At 36.2% G+C, this 19,578-nt stretch overlaps 1 protein-coding gene across 1 annotated transcript; it reads left to right on the forward strand.

The window, feature by feature from the left end:
* Positions 1-230: 230 nt before the first annotated feature.
* Positions 231-19,532, forward strand: LOC145614136 (uncharacterized). The gene is made up of 7 exons (XM_081669138.1): positions 231-513; positions 17,563-17,620; positions 17,692-17,997; positions 18,072-18,120; positions 18,198-18,292; positions 18,467-18,591; positions 19,161-19,532. The coding sequence occupies exons 1-7, from the start codon at positions 362-364 to the stop codon at positions 19,219-19,221; spliced, it is 846 nt and encodes a 281-aa protein (XP_081525264.1). The 5' UTR covers positions 231-361; the 3' UTR covers positions 19,222-19,532.
* Positions 19,533-19,578: the final 46 nt, after the last annotated feature.

The following is a 19,578-nucleotide window of genomic DNA, read 5'->3' on the forward strand; positions in this document are numbered from 1 at the left end:
CGGTGGGTTGGGCTTCTTGTTGTCGAAGGTGAAAGTGCGGTGGGCGGAGGTTTGGCCGGCAATGGGAGCTATCCATGGAGGTGGGGAAAAGGATTTAAGGAAGGAAGAAGATGAAGAGGAAAGGGAAAAAAAAAGGAAAAAAAAAAAAAATTGTGATATTGGGTAGTATTACCCATACCATGGTAGTGGATAATACTTAAAGAGCACTTATGTAGTTTGTGAAAATGACACAATCCAAACCGGATTCCAGACTCAATTACTTCCTCCTTTTATCTTCCCGCTCCAAATCATTTTTTTAAAAACTCCTTCTCTCTCTTACTCCGAGTACGAAGCGAGTTCTCTTTCTCGGAAATTCGGAATAATGAGCCGAAGAGAGAGAAAACCAGAGGCAACAACAATGGCGGAGGACACAGAAATCGAGGTCCCTTCCACCTCCATTAATGGCGCTCTCATCTTCCATGTCGTCTATGACGTCTTAGGTTTCTTGCTCTATATGCACCAGCAAATTCCCTCGTATGCTCTCTCTCTTGAATCCCTCGTATATTTTAAATTAAGCCAATTGATCATTTGAAAATTCCAATTTCCAGCTCTTTATTGTGTAATTTGTGAAATTTAGCATCAATTATCTAATTAATTTCCGGAAAAAAATGAACTTTTTTCAATCAATTATGTCGATTTTGTGAATAAATTTCTAAAAGTAATTAATTAGGGATTAATATTTTACATTGTTCATGATGAATTTATAAACTTGAGATAAAATCAGATCTATGTATTGCTATGGTTGATCTTTTACTGTTTGTCTTGTTGCGATTATGCTTTAATTGCAAAAATCATTGGTAAATGTGATTAAGAAGATTATTGCTAGTTGCAATATGAAGCACAATATAAATGCTTCTTAAAATTCATTTAATTTAAAAATTCATCATTGCTAGCAGATTTGCTAGTATTACCTACTTCGTATTTATCACTAATGAAATGGGAAATTGCATGGTAGGAAAATATTAGGAAAAATTGCTCCCATTAATCTGTACTTTGCCTCGTCCGTCCAAATTAATCCATACTTTCGATTATTATCTATCGCTCCCAACTTTAGGGGGTATTAATTTTTATTGCACCCAACAGGTCATCGAACCAGATATAGCAGGTTACCTAAATATGTGTCAGCGTATGATTGGCTTTATTTTTTTTTTAAAAAAAAAAAAACAAAAAAAAAAGAAACCCACAAACCACCCATGCCTAGCTGCCACCACACCGCCACCCCCACCCCCACCCCGCTAGAAAATCAGCCCCATCTTCGAAAACCTCTCCCCTGCTGCCAGATTCCACCGCCCAGCCTTCCCCCTCCCTCGAAACCCACCCCTTCCCTCCCCCCACCCCCGAAAACCCCTCCCCCGTTGGCGGAAACCGGCGCCTATCCCTCCCTCGCCCTTGAAACCCATCCCTTTCCCTTCCCTCACCCTCAATTTCACCCCCTTCCCTGTCAATTAGCCACTAAAACGACACCCTCTTCTCTGATAATTAGCCATGAAAACGGTTGTGCTGGTTGTTTCCACGGTCTGGGAGTGGTGGTGGAGGAAGGTTGGTGGTTTTTAGTGGAAGTCAGAGGTTGGTCAACCGCCTACTGGTTAAATTGAGGGATAGGGTTAGGATTTCGGCGTGATTGAGGGTGGTGGTGGTGGTGGAAGTGGCTGTGCGTGGTTTTATTTTTTATTTTAATTTGTTTTTTTTTTAACCTATCATGATGCGACACGTGTGCAACTAATCAAAAGTCAACAATGTTTACCTGATTAACCGGTTGCAAGTCATTTAGGTGCAATAGAAATTAATACCCCCTAAAGTTGGGAGTGATAGATAATAATCGAAAGTATGTATTAATTTGGGCGGACGAGACAAAGTTCAGATTAATGGGGGCAATTTTTCCAAAATATTATGCAAATTTCCTTTAGAAACAGATTAGTGGAAATAAAAATAATATATGAATAATACGAATAAATGAGCAAATATTTGTATCTCTAATTATGCTGCAAAACTTTTATTGCAAAAGATAAATAATACACAAGTGTTCACTACACTTATAACTCACAACCATATGCACCCCAATTACACTCAAGAATTTTCTCTAAAAATTCTCTTAAAACTTCTCTCTCTGCTTTATGTTTTCTATTATTTTTGGGATGAATATAACTAATGATAACTTAAGTTTTATATAGATCCATTATTTCTAAATATGACTTCTTAAATTTAGAAAGCTATTTTCTCCTTCACTTTTTTTAGGAAATCATTCACGTATTGCTAAGAAATTCAATGCTTATATTTGTTTTCCTTTTTTAAATTGTGGTGATCTTAACAATCTCCCACTTGAAGGCTAATTTTAATTTGTCTTCACACCTTACTTCATGCAGCAAAATTTTCTTGTTTGTTATTCATGCCTCGGGCGCCTTATTGAAAACGCCTCGCCGAGGCCAAAAAAAGCGCTTACCCCCTATTGCCTTGCGCCTCAACGCTTTTTCAAATACTGAGTAAACCCATACTTTCCGGGAGTGATCATCAATGAAAGTGACAAAATAGTGTTTTCTATCGATAGATGAAGTAGTTGTTGGTCCCCAAACATCGAAGTGAACAAGCTCTAAGTTTTCCTTCTTTGGGGTTTACCACTAGTTTGAAAGCTTACCCTATTCTGCTTTCCAACTATGCATTCATCACACATGTCCATCTCAATAGATTCAAGATTGGGGAATTTCCTTTTAGCATTCATTAGCTTCATCCCTTTCTCACTCATGTGGCCAAGTTTTTGGTGCCACAATTTGGAATCTTCATTTTCTACTACAACTAAAATTGAACAACATGCCCCTGATGTCATGTAAAGAGCACCACTCTTTTTACCATGAGCAATTGTCATTGCTCCCTTTAAAATCTTCCAATTATAATCTTGGAAATTTGTAGTGTAGCCTTCAACGTCCAACTGCCAATTGAAATCATTAAGTCTCAGCTCCAAACTGACCCATTTAACTTAATCTTCACTACACCTTTACCAATAATATCACAAGGTTGGTCATCTCCAAGGTATACTTTTCTAAGGTTTCCACGAACTTCTCAAAGAATTCTTTCTTTGAAGTAGCGTGGAATGATGCTCTAGAATTTAACACCCAAGATTCTTCCTTACTCTCTAAAGAGCATATCAATGCGTCATCTCCTTCTACGGTAGAAGTAACATTTGCCTCTGCCTTTACTTCTTGGTTTTTCGGTGCACTCTTGCATTGATTTTTATAATGCCCTGTCTTCCCACAATTCCAACACTCAATATACTTCGAGTTCTGGGAATTATTGGGAGTCCTTGATTTTGATCTCCTATCTCTGGATTCACCTCGATAGCTTGATCTTCCACGTTTGTTTTTTTGGTTGAATTTCTTCTCCTACCTGTGTGTAAAACAGAAGAGATTGATGATTCACCTGACTCTCTCCGAATCAGGTCACGAGCATCGTCAAATTTCAACTTATCGCTTCCTGATGAGCTACCGACCAGCAAAAGTATCAATGCTCGAACTTCATTGTCAAAATCAATTTTGAATGAACTCAATTGGGTTATGATTGAATTGAGTTCATTAAGATGTTAGAGCTACCGACCGGCCGTCTATCATCCTTAAATTGAATATTCGCTTCATTATGGATTTTATTAGAAGTCGATTGTTTCTCGTACATACTAGAGAGAGCTTTCATCAGACTTGCCGTGGTCGTTTCATTTGCTATATCAAAAGCAACATTGCGTGATAACGTTAGTCGAATAACTCCAAGGGCTTGTCTATCTAGAAGATTCCAATCTTCATCTTTTTATACCCTTTGGCTTTTTATTCGAGAGAGGTTCATAAAGCGTTTTGGGTGTAAATAATCTTCAATTTGCATCTTCCACCAAATTTTCCGAGTCTTACCTTTCCTTCGTCTGCAGCCATCAAATTATCAAAGAAATCATCAAATCTAAATAATTAAGAAAGTTATTTGAATGACTGTATTGTACCTTTTTGACAAGGTTAGTAACATTTTTTGCACCACTCGTTGATTAACTATGGCTTTTAATTGATTAACGAGCTCTATCATCCTAGAAGAATAACCTTTTATACTTTCATCTTTTCCCAAATTTTTTAATGATCAAACTTAAGCTGAAGCGATTGTAGTTTGACAACTTCATTTTCTCTATTCCTTGAAACTCATTTTTCAAGGTATCCCATGCTTGTTTTTTCTGAGGTAGCATTCATTATTCGAGGAAATACCAAGTTTGTGGTAGCAAGATGAATTTTGGCTAGTGCTTCCACATCTTTCTTTTGCCAATCAATTTCTCCTGTTTTGCCGGTCAGTTTCAACAACTTTCCAAATGCCAAATGCATGTAAGGCAGTCTTCATTTGAATACTCCAATGTTCGTAACTGCTACCGTTGAAAAGAGGAATTTGTTGTTAGTTTATTTTGCTGGTAAATGCTTTTTTATTTTTTTTTATTTTTATTTTTTTTGTAGATAATAAAAACCATACATTATTTTCTTAATTTCTTTTAAATAATATAAGCTTTTTTTTTATGTTTGGTAAGAGCATGATAAACCTGGTTCTTAGCCAAGTGAATAGCACTTTGACCGTCACAGTTTAGATTCACACTATCCTGCTTCAAACCCAAATTACAAGTCCCCGCAACCACACTGCTTCCTTAACTCCTTCTGCCATAGCCATATACTCGGCTTTTGACATAGATAAAGATTATCGTGATCATCACTACCAAGGAACCACGAACAATTTTTAAAACTCCATTCTCCAATACTATTTTGCAACCATTTTTCTCTTATAACCTAAGAGAAATAAGGTTTTTCTGCAAATGTGGGATATGTCTTACATCCTTTAAGGTTATTATTGTTCTATCATGTATGTGGACTCGGATAGTACCTAAACCGAAAATCTTACCAGCATGACTGTTTCCCACTAAAACAGCACCACCATCCAAACTCTAGTAAGTTGTAAACCACTTCCTATTTGGGCATATATGGTGTGATGCACCTAAATCAAGCATCCATTTACCGGATATCTCATTGCATTGTTCTGAAAGTGAGTAACAATAATCATCCTCGTCATTTGAGACAAAACTAACTTCTTGTTTTTCATGTTGTTTTCTTCTAGAGTTGTCGTTGTTGTCCTTAAATATTACCCTCGTATTTGTGTAATTAGCTTTAAAATGACCAAGTTCACCACGTTTGAAACATGGTCTTTCCGCAAGAGGTCTAGATTTTGATCTAAACTTTCTTCCCTTGCCTCGTCCTCTTTCATTAGTCCTTCCTCCGTGAGCTTGTTCATTGTGTTCACTTCCATTTACTAGACATTATTTTGCTTGTAGCAACCTTTTGAAGGTCATCCGTTAAAAGCGATGTGCTAGTCTCATCCATGATTAGAGTAACACACACAAGCATCAATGTTTGAACCAGATTTTCATAGGATTTCGGTATTGAAAGCAATAACATGAATGCTTGGTCTTCCTCATCTACCTTCACATCAATATCCTTCAAATATGATATAATCCTATCAAACTTATTAATATACTTCCGGATTGAGGTGCCTTCTTCCATCTTGCATGCATACAATTTGAATTTTAAGTAGATTTTATATGTTAGAGTTTTTATCATGAAATCAGTCTCTAACGTTGTCCACACACCAGCGGCTGTTGCTTCTTCATTTACCAAGAATGCAACGTCCCTCTTAAGACATAAGATTATGACCGCTCGTGCTTTACGATCTAACTCTTTCCAATCCTCAATTTTCATGTCCTTGGGTTTTTGTTCTTTTCCTGCCAATGCCTTATGTAACTTTTATGATACAAACAAATTTTTCATTTGCATCCTCCAATAGGAAAAATCGTTTTTACCATTGAATTTTTCGATTTCATGTTTCCCAACTTTAATCGTTCCACTAGTAGATGCCATTATATTTAATTTCAAAAATAAAAAATTTTACCATTTAAGATTTTGATGTCGGCTCTGATACCAATTGTTAGAGCTGTTACAGCTGAAATGTGGCTTTTACAAGATAATATGAAATCGATACCTCACAACAATAAATAATATTTTGGGATAGACATTAACCGCTATGAAGGAAATAATTAATATAAGAAAATAAACTTTCTTAATGTTAATAACTTTTTGACGTGAATAAAATGATTGAATTATAATACATGCATCCTAAGCCTTTTATAATTCCTAAGGCACTAAATATAGAATGGCTACAAAAGGAATGAACAATGCACTTTTCTTTTTACTCTTTAATATTCTAAATTTTTTTCCATCCTAAATTTTCTGTATCTTCTTAAAATTCTACCTTCTTCCATCCTATTTTGTCAACAGAAAGGTAAATAATAATCATATTTAACACTTTTTTTTTTTTTTTTTTTTTTTTTTTTTTTTTTTTTGTAAAGAAATCAAGAAAATAATATAAACCAATTAGAGCAAGCAAAGCTATTAAAATATTGAAGACGCACGGATCTTCAATATGTTAAAAATAGATAAATAAACTTGACAACAATATATTCATCGAAATGAGAAAAACACACAAAGCTATTAAAATGTGAGAATGAGAGAAGTATTAAGAGTAACATTCATTTTTTAGCATACACCAATATTATGTAAACTCAATATGTAATTCATTTTGTACTAAGAATAAAAAAGTTGAAAAGTAAAACACACAATTTATAAGAGATGTAAGAGTTACTTCCTCCGTTCTTTTTTACTTGACCCGCTTTCCATTCACCACTCCTCCTTTGACCGTGTTTTGTGAATAATAATTAAAGAAAAACATATTCATGTAAGATTTTTTAAATTCATCTCAACAAGTACTATAATAATATATAACTTTTATAATTTTTACTTATCGAGAATTAAAGTTATTGATCGTTAAATTTTGGCATTGGCAAGCGTGATAAAAGAAACATGTCAAGTAAAAAAGTATTATTTAGGGGTAGCGAAGGTTATTAATTGAGGGGGTAGATTTTATTAGAAAAATAATTACACGGGACTAATTTAGGGGGACACTTTTTTTCAAGGCTAATATATTTACTGGTTTGGTATGAAGGTAATGGTCCCAGGTCAATTCACCTTGTTCAGCAATTTTTTTATTCTTATTTTTTTTTTGTTTTACATCCGCATAATAATTTTGAAAATTCAGCATTTTTTTTTTTAAACAAAGAAATACTCAACAATTTTGATGACTATCAAATTAATTAAAATAATTAAACATTATCTTTTTCTTTTTTTTTTTTTATTTATTATCTAAAAAACCAAAAATTCCACATGCACAAATACAATATGAGAATCAATCCAATTTCATTACAAATTGTACAATTAACTTGCTTTCAAAAGAAAAATCCCACAGATCTAAATCAATTTTCAGGTTTTTTTTTTATTAAAAAAAATTTACTTTTAATTTCGTTTTCTTTTTTTTTTTCCTCGAAATCAAACAATAAAATCAAAAAGAAAAAAAAAGTCAAATTGCTATAAAATAGAAGGTCAAAGTAAAATTGAGAAAATAATTTGATGACATGTATACTTGGAACTTTGGAAGATAGATCTAGCTATGGAAAAAAAGAGAAGAATGGTGGTTGAGTTATAGGAAGAGGATGATGATGAGTTGGACTTGGGGGAATAATTGTCAAAATAACTACCCTAAGAGGGCTAGGGTAATGCATTTCTCTCATTATGGGGGGAAAATTTACGGGCCTAACTAATTTACCCCATAAGGGGAAGCCCATACTTATTACCTCATTAACTGTTCTCCCCCCCCCCCCCCCCCCCCCCCAATTTCTCCCAATCCAGGCCCTTAGTGCATTTGTTTTTCCTCTTTATATTACTGTCTGAAATATATTTGTGTGTCCACCACGCTTTCAACAAAGTGGTACCAGAGCCACGCTATATATAAGACATGGCAAGATTGGCAACAAAAAAAAATGTGTCGTAGCTTTTCAAGACCAAAAACCCACAAAAGAAATTTATGATAAGTGTTCTCTACGAATGAAAACTATTCTTAGCGCACAAGAACTCAGGGAGATTGTTGAGAAAGGTTTTATACAACTAGAAGATGAGTCAAAATTAAATGAGACAGATACATAAGCTTTGGAAATCGAGAGGAAAAATGATAAAAATGCACTTATAGTCATTCATTAAGGATTGGATGATGTTATATTTGAGAAAGTTGCTAATGCAACCAACTCCAAACAGGCATGGAATACTCTTCAAAATTCGTTTGAAAGAGTAAGTAAAGTAAAGAAGGTGTTGGAAGCATGGTGGACACACAAATATATTTTAGACAGTAATATATAGAAGAAAAACAAATGCATTAAATAATAACTCTTATACCTCTTATAATTGTTTGTCTTACTTTTCAACTTCTTTCTTCTTAGTACAAAATGAATTACACATTGCGTTTATATAATATTGATGTATGCTAAGAAATGAATGTTACTCCTAATACTTCTCTCATTCTCACATTTTAATAGCTTTGCTTGTTTTTCTCATTTCCTTGAATATATTGATGTCAAGTTAATTAATCTATTTTTAACATTGCCCCTTAAACTTGACTTCCTCACAAAACCAAAGACTTAGTTTAGATATCTGCAGTTTGATCCAAAGACTTAGTTTAATCCAAAGACTTAGTTAATTTATCTATATTTATCAAACTTCAATGGCTTAGTTTAGATATTTGCAGTTTGATCCAAAGACTTTACGAACTTCAATTCAATTTCTTTCTGTTCGATGCACCACCGTATAAAATGGAATCTTGTGTCAATATGTTTTCTTTGGTTATGAAAGACAGGATTTTTCTGACTTGTTATCGATCATAATCTCAGTTAGAGTTGGAGTTTCTCCAATAATCTCCTTAGCCATATTGAATGACATGCACTTGAAGTAGTAGCAATGTATTCTGATTCACATGTAGACAGTGTAACAATTGGTTGTTTCTTTTAGCTCCATGAAACAACATTGTTACCTATTAAATATACGAACCCTGTCGTGCTTTTTTTTATCATCTATGTCTCCAGCAAAATCGCTATCACAATATCCCATTAGCTTGAAATATTTTGACGTAGAGTATAACAATCCATGGTCTAATGTACCTTTCAAGTATCGGAGAATTCTCTCTGCCACTTTCAGATGAGAAGTAGATGGATTTTTCATGTCTGGCTAGTACATGTCAAGTGTCGTAAACTTCCTACTAAATTTTTAAACAAGGTTGTATTCACCTTTTCTCCATTTAGATCATTCTTCGACAATTTCAAACCACATTCCATTGGTGTGTTCACTGGATTAACATTCAACATGTTGAATTTCTTTAATAATCCCTTTTTATAAGCTTCTTGTGAGATGAAAATTCCATCATCACTTTATATAACTTTAATTCCCAAATAATAGGACATGAGTCCCATATCCGTCATCTCAAATTCTGCGTGCCATTCTTTTCTTAAAATCTTCAAACATTTCAATACTACTTCCTCTGAAAATTAGATCATCTACATAGATGCGAACATAGAACGCATCATTGTTTCTCTTCTTAACATAGGGTGCATACTGCATACTCATGACTGCACTTTGAAAATCCATTTTCTTGCAAGTATTTATCGATCCTACTATTCCATTCTCAAGGTGCTTGCTTCAAGCCATATAAAGTCTTTTTCAATCAGAATACTTTATTTTCTTGTCCTTTGACAACATAACCTTTGGTTGTTCAATGTAGATCTCTTCCTTTAGAAATCTGTTTAGAAAAGCAGATTTTACATCCATTTGATGAATTTTCCATTGAAATTGTGCTGCTATTGAAATCTACAACTTTATTGTCTCTAGTAGAGCAACTGGGGTAAATACCTCCTCATTATCAATTCCTTGTTTTAGCCTGTATCATTTAGCAACAAGCCTTGCTTTGTACCTTTCTACAACACCTTTGGCATTCTTCTAGATTTTAAAAACCCATTTAACTCCCTTTGACTTTTTTCCTTTTGGAAGTGTTGTCAATTCCCAAGTGTTGTTTTTCGCAATGGCATGCATCTCTTCATTCATTGCTTTAATCCATTCTCTTTGATCTTTTGCTTCATTGAAACTCATCGGTTTAATATAAGTGAATAAGCAAAATAACGAAGCATTATCTTCTATCCTTTCCGTAACTTCATAAAGATTAGAAATTCTTCTATATTTCGTTGGTGTTTTATTTGAACAAGATTAAAAACTCTTTTATTTCATAACAACTTTCTTTCTCTATTAATGCTTTGAATTTCTTGAAAGTTTCAAAAGCTTCAGATTTATATTTTAAGAAATAAGCCATGTCTTCCGGCTTTAATCATCAATGAAAAGCATTAAGTATGAATTGTTACCGAGTGATGGGGGTTTGATTGGTCCACATAAATCTAAATGCACTAACTCAAGTGGCTTTGGAGCTCTTGAATTAGTTTGTTTTGGAAAGGGCTTCCTTGAATGTTTGCCCGACATACATGCTTCACAAAGTTGATTTGGATGATTAACATGAGGTAATCCTTATACCATTTTCTTGTGACCTAGTTCCTTTAGTCATTCAAAATTAAGGTGACCAAATTTCATTTGCCACTTTCAAGATGGATCTTCAACACACGTCTTTCAACATTCTGTTCTTTGTCATAGAGACTTATGTCTATAAGCTTAGAGTATCCATCACATAGCTAAACTTTTGTCCCTCTATTATTATTTACATCCATTGACCTCCAAGAGTTGACCCACACTTAAGATATTACTTCTTAAGTTAGGAATATAATAGATATATGGAATTAATTAGTGACTAGAATCCTTTAATTCCATCATCATTGTACCTTTCCCTTCAATCTTTACTTTTGAGCCATTGCCAAAAGTAACAATCCCTGTCACAGTTGTATCTAGATCAACAAATTTGTTTTTTGTTTCCTGTCATATAATTACTCGCTCCATTGTCAAGATACCATGTGCAAGTATCATCTCTTTTGTCACTATTTTGAGAGCTAATAGCATGGTTGAATCTTTTACATCTTCTTTATCTTCAATAAGATTTGTTTCTCCCTGCACCTTTTTTTAATAACATTCCCATGCAAATTGACCATATTTATCACAATTGTAACATTGAATATTTGCTTTGTTATAGTTTCTTTGAAATTATTTGTTCCTCTACCTCTTCCTCGACCTTTGGTGTTTTGATCTTTTCTCTCTCTTCTTTGGCCACGTCACCTCTATAAAAATTATGTTTGGCTTGAAATGTGTGGAGAACGGTTCAAGGAGGCTAAGGGGGTGCATAGCTTTGGTGTTAAGCTATGGATTGTTTGCTTGGTGCAAAGCAACAATGAAAAGTAGCAGTTGACTTCAAATGGGCATATCTCAAGATCTAGAAGTGATATTGAGATGATTCAAGTTGGAGGTGATAGCTCGTCTCAAGATCTTTCCAACAACTGGTCATATGCTCGATTTGGTCAAGAATCGAGGAAGTTATGGCCATTTTACGAAAACCTGTATGAGCAGTGCGGGAGTTCGACCGAACTTCTGAAAGGTTCGGTCGAACCTGTTGTAGATTTTCATTTGCAAAAGCTACTGACTCGAAGGTTTGAACGAACCTCTGGAGGTTTGACCGAACCACCCTTGGTTCGGTCGAACATGGGGTAGGTTCGGTCGAACCTCGTGTATGCCCTGTTTTCTACGGTTTTGTGACTTAAGCGATGTGGCTTATTTAAGACCGTAGGATTGTTTTATTTAGCCTAGCACTATATATACTCAAGTATTATCATTGTAAAGGTTATGATGTTAGATTTAAGAGAGAGAAAAAGCCTCTTGAAATTAGTTTATCTTCTTAGGGTTTAAGAGAGTGAATTAAGAGAGGTGTGAGCTTTCATGGTGTATTGAGAGCTTGTAATCATCATCATCAAGTTACTTCATAGTGGATTGGTGGGTTTTCTCCCGGCACTCGGGTTCCCACGGTAATTCTTTCTTGTTCTTTGTTTACTTGGTTTCGTTCTTCGATTATTGTTAATTGTCGTTAAATCATAAACTTGCTAGCACATTCGTAATCCTTTCAATTGGTATCAGAGCCAAGGTTAATTTGGTGGTATTTTGGATTAGTTTGTGTGGAATTGCTTGTTGTTTGTGATTGAAAATCCAAAATTTTATTCTTTGGTGTTAAAGTTTTAATTTTTGGTGTTGTGGTGTTCAAAATTTGAGTGGTTTGTTGGAATTTCAATTGTTTGTTATTAGAATTTGAAATCTTGAATTTTGGGATTGATTTACAATGGAAGACGTGAAAGTAAGGATTGAGAAGTTTGATGGAAAAGATTTTGGGTTTTGGAAGATGCAAATAGAGGATTATTTGTACCAAAGGGATCTTTATCAACCTCTTGAAGAAACGAAACCCTCCGGTATGAAGGAGGAGGATTGGAAGGTCTTGGATCGCAAGGCACTTGGAGTAGTGAGATTGTCATTGTCTAGGAATGTTGCCTACAATGTCAAGGATGAGAAGACAAAGGCGGGTTTGATCAAAACTCTATCAAGTATGTATGAAAAGCCCTCGGCGGTGAACAAGGTTTACTTGATGCGCCGGTTGTTTGATTTGAAGATGAACGATGGTAGCTCGGCCGCAGAACACATGAATGAGTTCAATTCGATATTGTGCCAATTGTCTCCGGTGGAGATTAAGTTCGATGATGAGGTGAAGGCATTGATTTTGTTGTCCTCCTTGCCTACGTCGTGGGAAACGGTGGTGGCCGCTATTAGCAACTCTTCGGGGAAGACGAAGCTAAAGAGTGATGATGTGAGGGATTTGATTTTGAGTGAGTGCACTCGAAGAAGAGAATCCGGGGAGTCATCCGATGAGGCTTATGCGTTTGAGAGTAGGGGATGGGGAACACAACAATGTGGGAGTGCTAGTCATCATGGGAGGTCGAAGAGTAGAGGGTCGGGAAGATCGAATGCTAATGTGTTGTGTTGGGGATGTGGCGGTGAGGGGCATGTGAAGAGAAGTTGCCCCAAGATTAAGAAGAAGGGGAAAGGCAAGAGCCAAGGGAGTGATGAGGATGAGGATTAGGGGTGTCAAACAGTCAGGTCGGGTCGGGTTCGTGTTCGGGTCAGCTACTTTCGGGTCAGCTGACCCCCAACCCGAACCTGATCCATTTAAGTTTTCGGGTTGAAAAACGCAACCTGAACCTGATTTTTTCGGGTTCGGGTCAACCTGAAAATGACCTGATTTGACCCAAAAAGTTTTTTTTTTTAGGTTTAAATCAATTTAATTTATTCGAACCAACCTGATTAACATTATATTGTTGTGTTCATTCAATTGCATTTTTAAATTCTATAGCAAAATAACTATTAAATCCCAAACAAAATAGCCCAACTAAAGTATTTAATGGATTACAATTTACAAACCAAGTCTACTTAACGAATTACAAAATGGATTTCAAACTATAGTGATTTTAAGTACAATCTTTAATCCTCTTTATTTTGCCCATCCTCTGTAGTGAAATGAATCTTCTCCTCTCTGAGTATATTTGAGTGGAATATAACACCACCATTATTTAACACCAAAACTGATGTAATTATCAACACAAACATGCAGATCATTAATTATCAAACAAGTAGACAACTTCTCACAAAAAACAACTTTCTTAGAGAATTAAACCGCGTTAAACATGTAAAATCGTATAAATACACCAAATTACCACAAATTAGCATAATAAATTCGTATATAAACATGTAAAACAAAAATTAACACAAATAGCAACAACAAATCTACAGCCGAATAACGGAATAAAAGTTCAACATAAATCAACAACCATAATTAGCATGAAATAATTTATTTTAGCAAGATTAAAACGTATTAATTAGAAACAAATAAATAAAACAAAAAATACCTTGAATTTATGAAGGAGACCGAGAAGAAGGCGTACATTTAGCAAGAAGCGTAGATTGATGAAAAGATTCAAGGATGGAAGAGGAATTTAGGGTTTGGAAAAGGTTGGAGAGGATTTTAGGGATTGAAGAGATAGAATACTATAGAGAAGAGAGAGAATGGAGGAGAAACGACTGATGAAAGTGAAAAGAAAGTGAGTAGTTTAGGGTTTTTGTTATTATTAGGTATTTAGGTGGGCTCATTTCATTTTTGGGCTGGGCTAAATGTTTTATGTAAGCTTTTTTATAATTGTCTAAACTTTTTTTCGGGTTATGTGGGTCATTTTCGGGTTGAGATTTTCAACCTTAACCTAACCCATTTAAATTTCAGGTCGGGTTCGTGTCGACCCATTTAAGTTTTCGGGTCGAAAACCTCAACCCTAACCCGCTATTTTCAGGTCGGGTTCAGGTCGTGTTTTCGGGTCGGGTCATGTTTTGCCAGCCCTAATGAGGATGCATCCACAAACTCGATGACGGAGTATGATTCGGATGCTTTGTGTGTAAGCACGGAGTGCTCTGTGGATGCTTGGGTTCTTGATTCCGGATCTTCGGTTCATTCCACTCCATGTAAGGAGTTGTTTCGGAGTTTCAAGTTCGAAAAGCTTGAGGATGTTCACCTTGCAAATGGTGAATGTGTTGAAGTCATGGGTAGTGGAAATGTGAGTGTGAAGCTCATGAATGGTGGCTTGTTGGAGTTGAAGGATGTCATGTACATCCCAAAGTTGAAGAAAAGCTTGATTTCCGTTAGTAAACTCGACAAAGCCGGCTACAAAGTTGTGTTTGAGAGGGGATCTTGGAGGATTGTCAAGAGAGCTCTTGTTGAAGCTCATGGAACATTGAATGGCTCCTTGTACACCTCGAGGAACACATGTGTAGGTGCCGAAGGTGGATGTGATTCTTTGAAGATGGTGTCGTTTGTTGAAACAAGCCAAAAGAAGGGAGCTCACATGGGAGTTGTGAGTGATGTGAAGAAGACACACAAGGATATTGTGTGTGTGTGAAGAATGTGCACAAGGGTGTTGTGCATGAAAAGCAAGCTAAGGGTGTTGTGTTTGGGTGGGAGCATGGTCGGAATGCTCCACAAACAAAGGGAAAGGCCAAAAGCTCGTGTATTGTCATGGATGGTGTCAAGTTCGGGTGGGAGCATGGTAGGAGTGCTCGGAGAACAAAGAAAAATTCCATTGCTTGTGATGTTGATTCGGGGTTGGATGAGACCTCGGTTTTGCTTCCTTGGTAGAAAGGAAGTGTGGGTTGTTGCTTCCTCGATTGAGAGGAAGTGATGGTGCTCTCTTGGTTGGAAGAGAGTGTGTTGGTGTTTTGTCCTTGGTATAAAGGATATGCCTAGCTTCCTTGGTGTTTAGGAAGATGGTGTGCTTTGGAGATTGATGATGATGATGTTGTGTTCATTATGTGTAGTGTGTTTGTTCTCACACTTGAACCGATCTCCAGGTGGGAGATTGTTGGGCTTGAAAAGTGTGGAGAACGGTTCAAGGAGGCTAAGGGGGTGCATAGCTTTGGTGTTAAGCTATGGATTGTTTGCTTGGTGCAAAGCAACAATGAAAAGTAGCAGCTGACTTCAAATGGGCATATCTCAAGATCTAGAAATGATATTGAGATGATTCAAGTTGGAGGTGATAGCTCGTCTCAAGATCTTTCCAATGACTGGTCATAAGCTTGATTTGGTCAAGAATCGAGGAAGTTATGGCCATTTTACGAAAACCTGTATGAGCAGTGCGGGAGTTCGACCGAACTTCCGAAAGGTTCGGTCGAACCTGTTGTAGATTTTCATTTGCAAAAGCTACTGACTCGAAGGTTTGAACGAACCTCTGGAGGTTTGACCGAACCACCCTTGGTTCGGTCGAACATGGGGTAGGTTCGGTCGAACCTCGTGTATGCCCTGTTTTCAACGGTTTTGTGACTTAAGCGATGTGGCTTATTTAAAACCGTAGGATTGTTTTATTTATCCTAGCACTGTATATACTCATGTATTATCATTGTAAAGGGTATGATGTTAGATTTAAGAGAGAGAAAAAGCCTCTTGAAATTAGTTCATCTTCTTAGGGTTTAAGAGAGTGAATTAAGAGAGGTGTGAGCTTTCATGGTGTATCGAGAGCTTGTAATCATCATCATTAAGTTACTTCATAGTGGATTGGTGGGTTTTCTCCCGGCACTCGGGTTCCCACGGTAAATTCTTTCTTGTTCTTTGTTTACTTGGTTTCGTTCTTCAATTATTGTTAATTGTCGTTAAATCATAAACTTGCTAGCACATTCATAATCCTTTCAAATTATTGGTGTTTTGATCTTTTCTCCCTCTTCCTTGGCCACGTTTATTGGAGCGTGCGTGAGACCCGTCAAGGTAGGTGACTCGGGCCTAACAAGTGGTATCAGACGGTTTGGATGGGACTATACGGGCGTTATGTGTGGGACGACTCCCTCAAATGTGTGACCTCGCGATTGTGGTGCCTTGCGTCAAAAGTCTAGCTGATATTGTAGCTTAGGTGGCATGTCCCGTGGTGATAGCTCTTCGCTGGAGAGGAGGCCATGAGTTATGTGGTCCTTGGTTTGAGGGGAGGTTAATTGGGGTGTTCATCCCAAGTCCCGCATGGAAAGATTAAGGAAGTGAACAACTCCTTATAAGTGGAAGCACACTCCAATAGTATGAGGCCTTTTGGGAAGGTGCCCAAAAACAAATCCGTGCGGGCTAAGCCCAAAGCGGACAATATCATACTAAAGTGGAGTGGAGTGTGAGTGTGACCCGTCAAGGTGGGCGACTTGGGCCCAACATTGCAATCATCCAATGAAAAAAAATCAGTCAATAAATACTGGTAAAAGCCAAATAGTCTGCACTATGATGAACTCACAATCCTGTTGTAGGAATATTTATTAATGATGTGATCAGTGTTTAGGAACCATAGACTTGCATGAATAAACACACACTTTTCTGTTTAAAAATAAAATAAAAATCACACACTTTTCTAAGGGAGTTCAGAGGTAGGTGTTAGAAACAAATAATCCTGGTATTTGAGTGGACATATTTGTTTTTGTTTAGTAGAATCGAGTACTTACAAGTAATTAGAAGGAATGGCGTAACTAAATTGAGTTGCAAAAGTTGAAGACACATAAGATGCTCTATTAGAAGTGATTAAACTTCATGTCTGACCTTACTGTTGTAGTCAAAGAGATTAGGAGTTAATGGATTTATTCTGCCATTAGTACTATAATAGGCTTTAATTGTTAAACTTTCTTGAATAATACTTAGAGTTTGTTTAGCAAGGTTCATTAAAATAGGGGTCAATAGACATCTAATTTAAACTTCATTATCCTTGGCAAAAGTCTTGCTAAAAAAGTTGGAGGCAAAAGAAAAAATGAAAATGCAGTGAAGAAAAATGGAGCATAGAAAATTATTTTCCCCCTACTTTAGGAATGATTTTCTTTCCATTGATCCAAGTATAGCTTGATGTTATGTTTTCCATGAGATGTTATGAATTGCAATGAGGATTTTGGTTGATTTTAATGGAAATTTCATAGTCTCTGTCATAAAGTGCAACATATCTTCTAGATGACTGAAGCTAACTACTTCTCCTCATTTTACAATGATGCTTTCCATAATCCGGATTTTCTTTGGCAGCATGTTGCAGGATATGATTCTTCAATTTGATGCTCTACAAACTGAATACCAGGAGTCGGTATGTTTTATGGGATGCAGTTGAAATATTTATAAGCTTGAATTATATCATCTGAAGATCTTTTATGTTAGGAGATACTTCTTACACAAAGTGAGCTTGATGCTTCATCTAGAAGAAAAGCCATTGGGAGGAAAAGAGATGTCAAATTAGAGATTAGAAGAACTGAGAAATTGATGAGTAAAATATCTGGTCTCCAGACTGCTCTTTGGCTCTTGATCCGTGAGTTTCCCAGTGTTGAAGATTTACTCTTTGTTTTTGGAGCAAGCCCACGTCGACCACAACATGTTTATCAGATTGTATTCCCTCACGGAAGAATAGATCCCGTAGCTTCTGAAGATAAGGCCAGAAATCGAACAATAGAGATGCTTTCGAAAAAGGTTTGTTTAGCCTATGCCGTATTAATTTCATTGAACTTTGAGACTACTAAGTGAGCTTAAATTCTTTTGGACAGGTCATAAGGGCACTTATCTCTAAAGGTGTCGGATCGGTCTCTTATACAGGTACATTGTCCGATTTAAAACAATCTGCTTGAGTGTGTACATGGTTCTAACATTACTTCTACTTAAATGTTTTTTAGGTCCTACTAAGTTGTTTCTCCTGGTGAAGGCTCCAACCTCCTTCAATATGCCTCTGCATTTTCTACCAAAGCGTGACTTCCAATTCTCAAAGAAGGTTGTGCCCCTTTATTGAAATGCCATCCAGCAAATTCTGTAACCTGGCTATATCAGTCAAATAATATGGTCCAATATAAATACAAAAATCTGTTGTGTTATTGATCGCTTAATTTAAATCTTAGCACTATCATCTTGACTTCTGCAAATTATATCACGTGCTTTATTTCTGCAGATTTTACCATTCAGGCTACAGCTTAGATGCAAGACCTCTCATCATGAATCAGTACCATCTTCTTTTGCCTCAGGCTCAATCACTGACTTCAATGAGAAAAATTATATATGTAGTGATTTAACATGGTAGGACTGTCTTCCAATTCTCAAAGAAGTTTGGAAATATAGCTTTATGTTTCACTTTTTTCAAATATTTATGACTTTGAACTCAAATGAGAGTATTGGCTTCTACTTGCTCATTAGTCATTACATAGATGTGTTTCCACTGAGAGCTATACATCATGCAGTCTCTTTTATCTGTATCGGAACGGTAGAATAATTTACAGTTGGTGCGCTTAATTCCCAATTTTTGGGAGTCTCCTCTAATAGTGTTGATAGTTGAGATCAAATGTAGAACCTTCATATACATAGCAGCTTTTTTTTTAGATTGAAGTTGGCCGTAAATGGTTTGCCTTTGATATTATTGCATAAGTATTTTACGAACAATAGCCACTAATAATTTGTTGACAGCAGATAATTTCATGCTTCTGTTTGCTGAAATGCTTAATGGCCAAAAATGTCATGGCTACTTGCTTTTCCTTGTTCTGGCCTCTGAATCTGTCATCATACTTAATTCAAGCAGAACCTTTATTTATATGTAGGGTTTTCTGTATAGTGTGTATGAAAACTATGTCCTTAATATAGTCATTTTGCAGGTTTCAGTGCCGGCATGTAATCAAGGGCATTGCTTTAGGGAATTCTTTACCTGAAGATTAAAGGTCGATGACAACTTTAAAACGGGTATATAGTTAAGGACTTTCCATTTGTATGCCTTTTTACTGTAATCTTTAGCAGTAGTTGTTATATTTCTTTAAACAATATTTGAATCTATCATGGTTACATCTCCAATGTTCTGTGTTCTACACTTCTACTTGAAGAAAAGCAATGACAGGGTCGACCATATGTCCCTTACCGTATTTTTTGGCTGCAACATGTGAGGCTACTAGGCTAGGCAGTTATATTCTCTGCATTACTTTCTGTATGTTACAATAATTGAATAATCTACTTTGTGGATAAAGATAAGATACATGGAGAGACCTGAGTGCACATGCATTGTTCCGATAAAACATCAAA

Source organism: Chenopodium album, chromosome 3 (assembly GCF_948465745.1).
Source record: "Chenopodium album chromosome 3, dcCheAlbu1.1, whole genome shotgun sequence".
NCBI classification, from domain to species: Eukaryota; Viridiplantae; Streptophyta; class Magnoliopsida; order Caryophyllales; family Amaranthaceae; genus Chenopodium; species Chenopodium album.